At 68.8% G+C, this 6,773-nt stretch overlaps 1 protein-coding gene across 3 annotated transcripts in view; it reads right to left on the bottom strand.

The window, feature by feature from the left end:
- Nucleotides 1-797: 797 nt before the first annotated feature.
- The window catches only part of GRAMD4 (GRAM domain containing 4), a 53,957-nt gene continuing 47,981 nt past the window's right edge, over nucleotides 798-6,773 (bottom strand). For all 3 annotated transcript variants that reach the window (XM_054719647.1, XM_054719649.1, XM_054719648.1), the window contains exons 15-19: nucleotides 6,011-6,155; nucleotides 5,043-5,136; nucleotides 4,436-4,520; nucleotides 3,804-3,872; nucleotides 798-3,111 (exon numbers count right to left, since the gene is read on the bottom strand). In XM_054719647.1, the coding sequence (XP_054575622.1) occupies nucleotides 3,007-3,111; nucleotides 3,804-3,872; nucleotides 4,436-4,520; nucleotides 5,043-5,136; nucleotides 6,011-6,155 (498 nt within the window). In that variant the 3' untranslated portion in view covers nucleotides 798-3,006. The remainder of the gene's footprint in view (nucleotides 3,112-3,803; nucleotides 3,873-4,435; nucleotides 4,521-5,042; nucleotides 5,137-6,010; nucleotides 6,156-6,773) is intronic.

Raw genomic sequence — 6,773 nt, 5'->3', positions numbered from 1 at the left:
TAATTTTGCAAGAAAACCAGTCTGGTGTCTGGTCGGAAGGCGCCCGGGAGGGGCCGGTTCCCCAGGGACGGCGGTCTGGGTGCCGCTGCGTCCCAGCCCCGGGACAGATGTGCAAGGATGCAGGCCGCCCGCCGAGCTGGAGCCAGCCCACGGCCTGTTCCCCAGCGCTGGCCACTCCTGAGCGAGCCGGGCAGGCATCGGGCTCGGGGTGCAGGAGGCTGGCGCCCCTGGTACGCTGGGCACAGCTGCCTCGGGGCTGGCGGGCTCCGGGGGCCGTGCCTTAGTTGAACCAGCGTAAGTCGGGCTGGTCCGTACCGCGGTCAGAGGCACAAATGAGAATGCGGGGCCGCAAAGGAAGCCAGCAACACCGAATCCCCGCCTCTCCCACCCCAGGCCAGACCTTGCGGGAGGCTTGAAGTTGCACCTGGTCCCAGAGATGCCCGTGGCCCCCCGGAAGGCATCTCTGGGTGGGACCAGGACCTGCACCCCAAGGTGCTTGGTCTCCGCACACACCCTCGGGTGATGGCACCCCTGCCACCAGCGCCAGGCTGTGCACGCCCCTCCCTGTGAGCCACCGCCATCGGCCTGCTGGCTGCCCGAGCCCGGCCCCAGCCTCCTGCTGCACATGGCCTGCCCACAGCCCCCTCATGACCCCCTCCCCACCCACCACCCCCTCCTCTCCGCCCTCCCCCGCTCGGCCTTCCCCCAGGGGTCTCGTGCCGAAACCCCCCACCGCCCCCCAGTCCACCGGGAGTGGTGGCCGCACTGGCCCACAGTGCACGGGTCCCGCCTTAGCACAAAGCATTTCAGGTTTATTTAAATAAAATTATAATTTATACAAGACTTCTTCTTTAAACAAGGTCTCTTAAAAAACGTTACAGGGTGTCCGTCCCTCGTACAGTACAACCCTTTCGCGAACAGTCACACGTCGCGGTATTTACAACGAGAGGAGCAGCAGCGTCTGCGTCCCTCTCGTCCAGGGACGAGTCGTAGAAATGAAACATCTCCCAGGTTTACATTCAGTGAAGCCACAGGTCCCCGACGGGAGCGAGCCCGGGGCCTGCACAGGTCTGCGCTCTGCCCGCCGCCGGCCCGCAGTGCAACTCGGGGACCCCACCCCGTACCCCAGCACCCCTCGGCCCTCCGTGGGGGGCCGGGCCGCCACACCCTGTCACGTGGTGAGTTTTCATCTCCCTTCTTCTCAGAAGGGACTCCAACACCACCCCTGCCGCAGGGCCCCAGCCGGGGACAGTCCCCCCTGCCGGCCAAGAGGCACGCGCTGGCCCGCGGCACCCGGGGGCTCACCCACGGCCCGGCCCGGGGCCGCTCAGGCCCACGCCGCCTCGCTGTGGACGCCACGCGGGAGCCCCTCTGCGGTGCGCCCCTGGGCGTCCCCGGGGCCTCAGCCCACGAGCGCGTCCACCTGCGATCCCCGTGGGAGCAAAGCCAAGGTCCAGCAGGTCCTGCTTCCCTTCCCTTCCCGGTGCCCGTGCCCAAGCCGGCGGGCGCTGCGGCCCCGGGCCTCACCGCGGGGCGGGCTGGGCACCCTTGAGGCCCGCCCTGAGGGGGTGACAGGAATGACGCTACCAACCTCCCCCAAACCAGCAAAGAGGACGGAGCAGAGGTAAAAATCACATCTGAAAAACGATACAAAAATAAGGAAAGCAGCTTGCTCTCTGTAAAAAATAGAATCTGTTTCTTCAAAAAACGACAACCTCACCAACACCCCAAGGCCTCGGGACGGGTGGAGCTGGAGCAACCCGTGTGGGAAGTGCGCTGACCTGCGGGGGTCACGTGACCCCCCACTCCCACAAGCGTGGTTTTTGCAGCAGCCACAGGCCTGTGGGGACACCGGGCTGGCGTCCAGGGCTGTCCCAGAATGCACTGAGCCTGGCCACCTCCACCAGGGCTGTGGCTTCCTCGGCAGGGCGGGCCCAGACCAGCTGGGAGGGCGGGGCTCGCTCCCATCCGTGTGCGTGTACGTGTGCGTGTGCGTGTGGGCGCGGGCACGCGGACAGGAACGCTCGGATGCCAGGGGAACAACTGCCCGGCCCAACCTCTAGGCTCTGCTCACGGTCACGTCCCAGAGCGTCTGCACAGCTGGGCCCCCAGCCCCGAGCCCCTCACCGGCCGGGCGGCTCACGGAGGCCCACGCCGGCCACGCAGGCGCCCCCTTTCACCTCAGCCCCCTGGGCCTTCCAAGAGCAAAGTGTTAAAAATGTGCTTCCGGCCACACAGCCCTCCACCCCCGTCAGGCGGGACACAGGCCAAGCGGCCGGAGGCCGGACAGACCGTGGGCCAATCCCGGCCGGAGGCTCGCGGCCCCCACACAAGCCCATGGCGCTCGGGGGCCACGCGGCAGGGTCCCGCCGAAGGAAGAGCAGGTCCCGGCGGGTGCAGAGGCCGGTGAGGGGCCTCCGTCGTGTCGTCGACGTCCCGCAGCTATGGCTTTGGTGGGAGAGCGCCGGCCTCCGGAGCCGCTGCGGGCCGGGCCGTCCCGCGGGGAGAGGAGCCGTGTGCTTGGCGGACGGACACCGCGTCCTGTGTGTCTTCCTCCCGCGGCCTCCGAGGACCCTGCCCTGTGCCCAGTCGGGGACCTGCCTGGCCCGCAGGCGGCTGGCACCGTCCGAGCGCCCCCGCCCCCGCGCAGGGTCTGTGAACGCAGGTCCGCACGACAGAAGCCACAGGTCCAGGGGGTTATTGCAAAAGATCACGAGGACGTCCGATTGTTTCCCTGCTACCCGCTGTCAATCACGCCCCAGGCCCGGGAGTGCTGGCTGTCAATCACACCCCAGCGCCCGGGAGTGCTGGCTGTCAATCACGCCCCAGGCCCGGGAGCGCTGGCTGTCAATCACGCCCCAGGCCCGGGAGTGCTGGCTGTCAATCACGCCCCAGCGCCCGGGAGTGCTGGCTGTCAATCATGCCCCAGGCCCGGGAGTGCTGGCTGTCAATCACGCCCCAGGCCCGGGAGTGCTGGCTGTCAATCACGCCCCAGGCCCGGGAGCGCTAGCTGTCGCTGCCCGAGGCCGCGCCCGCCGTGATCTTCAGGTACTGGCTGAAGATGGTCTCGAAGGCCTCGTCCCTGTGCACCATGGCGCCGAACACCAGCGGCTGCGGGGGAAGCTGGCACTGAGCCCAGGGGCTGGGCACGGGGAACCACGTGGGGTCTGGGGGCTCAAGGGCAGACCCCCTGCCCAACCTGAGGGGGTCTGAGACTTCAGAGAAATGGAGCAAGAGGCAGGGGGTGGGCCCTAGCGCCCCCCCTCCCTCCCCAGGACTGTGCTGGGTCATCCCTGTGGGCCTCAGCCTCCTGGCCACAAACTCAATGCAGCAGAGGTTCCTGTGGGCATGAGGGAGGGAGGGAGGGGGGGAGGGAGGAGGGAGGGGGAGAAGGGAGGGAGGGGGAGGAGGGAGGGGGGGGGAGAGGAGAGAGGAGGGGGAGAAGGGAGGAGGGAGGGGGAGAAGGAAGAGGGAGGGGGAGGAGGGAGGGAGGGGAAGGAGGAAGAGGGAAGGGAGGAGGGAAGGGAGGAGGGAGGGGGAGGAGGGAAGGGAGGAGGGAGGGGGAGAGGAAGGAGGAGGAGGGGGAGAAGGAAGAAGGAGGGGGAGGAGGGAGGGGGCAGGGAGGAGGAGAGGGGGAGGAAGGGAAGGGGGAGGGAAGGGAGGAGGGAGGGGGAGGAGGGAGGGGGAGAAGGAAGAGGGAGGGGGAGGAGGGAGGGGGCAGGCTTCACAGGCCCCTGCCCAGCTGGAGCCTGGCAGCTCAGTGGCTCTGCACTGGCCCCGGGCCCCGCCTGCCCAGCTCTTACCTTCTGGGTTGATGGCGTCGTCACGGCGATCCCCATGCCCGACCCCGGGAGGACGGACAGGACCTTGTACTGGAAGAGGAGCAGGTGGTCACCACGGGCCTCTCGCGGGGGATGGGGCCGAGCCGCCTCCCCACACCCAGGGCAGCTCCGTGGGGCCACAGGCCTGGCTTCCCAGCCACGGGGACAAAGACTGAGTCTGTGACGGGGAGTCGGTGGGCCCTGCCCCCGACGTGTGTGCGCTCCCCGCCCCTAGCACAGCACACACCTGCGCCCGCTCCGTGTGACCACACTGGGGGAAACGGGCGAGAAAATGCCAGAGCAGGGGCAGCTGTCCGCTCTCCCTAAACCTGCCCTGAGGGGTGTGGGGGGGGGGCTCAGGGACGAGGGGCTCAGGCCCTGCCCGCCGGGCCCACCTCGCGGTGCTGTCTCCCCATCTGTGAGGACGCCAGGCGCAACCCCACGGGGAAGGGGGCGAGGCCGGCGCCGGGACAGACGGAGGGAGGGCTCTGCACGGACGCCTCGCGGGCCCTGACTGGGCAGGAGCTGCGCCCGCTGCGTCTCCAGGCGGCACCCGCCTCCCTGGACACGGGTTCCGAGAACACCCGCCTGCCCGGCGCCCCGGCGGCACCCACCTTCTGGATGTCGGTGATGTCCACCAGCCGGATGACCTTGTTCCTCTTGGAGGAGCCGGACTTGGAGCTCTCGAAGCACAAGTAGCTACGGGGACAGAGGGCGAAGCCGGCCGCTGAGCCGGGGCCGCCGGCCATCGCCACCCCCAGGGGCACGGAGGGCGACCCGAACCGAGCCCTCTCACCAGCCAGGTGCCCGGCCTCTGACACGTTTTACGTTTAGAAAAACCTCACGGCGTTAGACTAAAGGCCGTGCTCGGCACCGAACCCGAGATTTGTCCTCAAGTTAAAATCCTGAGCCACCAACCTGCCCCGCACGGGAGCGCCCGGGGCCTGGGGTCCCCCTGCCAGCTCCCTCAGCGAGGGGCAGAGGGAAGCCGGGCCAGCCGCAGCTGAGAGTGGGGGACGCTGGCCAGGGCCCAGGCTGAGAACAGCCCCGCCCGCGGCCTGGCTCCCCGCCTCCCACACAGCACGGAGGGCAGCCTCGGGGATCAGCTCCCTGCAGCCTCGTCCAGGGGGGCGGCAAGGCCGTCCTGGGTGCTGCACCAGGAGAGCGATGGGGGGGGGGGGGGGGCCAGTGACCCGCCCACCACGGGCCCGGCCCACTCACTTCTCCGTCACGTACAGCACCCCGTTCCGGATGTAGTCCGTGGGCATCTTCCGGTCTCTGTTGATGAGGCAGCAGCGCCAGCCGTTCTCACACACTGAGGGGCAAACGGACCGCGGTTCCCACCGGAAACGCCCGTGGGCCCACAGCAATGCGTGTCCCCGCCTCCACCCCACCCACGGGGTGTGGCCCTGGGAGTCCTCCTCCACGTGAGTACGCAGGGGGTGGCTTTTTAAAGGAAGAGGAGCCGGCGTGGCTCGGCGGTTGAGCATCGACCCAGGAACCAGGAGGTCACAGTCGGGGCACGTGCCCGGTGCGGGGCATGCAGGAGGCAGCCATCAGTGGGTCTCTTATTGTTAATGGCTCTCTCTCTCTCTCCCTCTCCCTTCCTCTCTGAAATCAATAAACATATATTAAAAAAAGAAAAGAAAAGAAAAGAAACAGGCCCTGGTCAAACCGTCAAGTTAAAATGAAACAGAGGCTCCAAGGCCCAGGTTCATGGTCAAGGTCAGCAGGACGAGGGCTCAGAAGGTCAACACGGACACCCTCCCAGGCTCCCTTCCCTGGGGGGCTCGCCCCACCGATGCCAGACATGCGAGGAGCCCAGTCCACCGAGCGCCCAGCAGTTTAGGGGTTTATGGGAGGCTGTTCTGGGGGGCGGACAGGGCTCTGGGCCTCCGTGTCCGATGGCCATGGCCGTGGTGCCCGGGCTGGGCCTCAGGGCATTGCCTGCCTGTGCCAGGGAGCTGCCAGCAGTGCCAACCCTGTGGGACGTGGCTCGCGGCCGGCCCTGCGAGTTCCCGCTGGGAAACGAACCGCTTACCGCACGGGACCCCCTGCACGGGCTGGGCCGGGCCACCTGCTCCTGCCCCTGCGGCCCAGGAAGCCTGCACACGCGGGGGCAGCCCTCCACCGCCCCCCCCGGGGCGGCCCCCACCCGGCCAGCTGGTCCCGGCTCACGGCGCACACACCCGCCAGCGGCCGCTCGTTCTCCGTCAGGTTGAAGATCTCGTGGAAGTTGCCCTTCTTGGTGCTGTGGAGGCGGCCGGCGTCCTCGTCCCGGCCCAGGCCTGCGGGCGCACTGGCCACGTAGCTCCGCGCGGACGCCGTCTGCAGCTGCCAACGGCACCGTCCCGTCAGCGTGCCCGCGGGGAGGGGACAGGGACGCGCGCAGCCTCCCCCACGCAGCCGCACACACGGTCCCGCTTCCCCCGGCGACGTCCACACCCCGGACGCCCCGGGAGCCTGCACCCCGCACACGGCCCCCGAGCCACGCGGGGCTGCGGGAGGGGGGAGAAGGGAGCTGGGCGCCGGTTCAGACCCAGAGCCGGTGGCGGACAGGCCAGCGAAGCAACGTTCAACGTCAGTCACGACACAGCAACGCACAGCACCAGCCACAGCGGGGCTCCCCGCGGACCCTACCTTGTCGTGCCCTGACAGCTGGCCGGGAGGAGACAAGACACGTGTGACCGCGACAAGAGAAAAACGGGGCCACACACACCGCTCAGCAAGCTGCAAGCGCAGACCGGCCGTGGGCCCGCGGCGGGCCGCCCTCCACCCCGAGGCGCACCTGCTCCCGGACTGTCCCCGAGAGTGGCCAGTGCGAGGAGGGGGTCCTGACCACCCACAGGGCCCCGCAGGCCCCCCCGGGTCCCCCATGCTGTCAGGGAGCCGGGCTGCCTGCCTCTGTGCCTCTCCCGAGTCCCCCTCCATCTGTGCCCAGAGCCCAGCCGC

Source organism: Eptesicus fuscus, chromosome 7, assembly GCF_027574615.1.
Source record: "Eptesicus fuscus isolate TK198812 chromosome 7, DD_ASM_mEF_20220401, whole genome shotgun sequence".
NCBI classification, from domain to species: domain Eukaryota; kingdom Metazoa; phylum Chordata; class Mammalia; order Chiroptera; family Vespertilionidae; genus Eptesicus; species Eptesicus fuscus.
The sequence above is the reverse complement of the archived record's forward strand: the minus strand, read 5'-3'. Positions and strand labels throughout refer to the sequence as shown.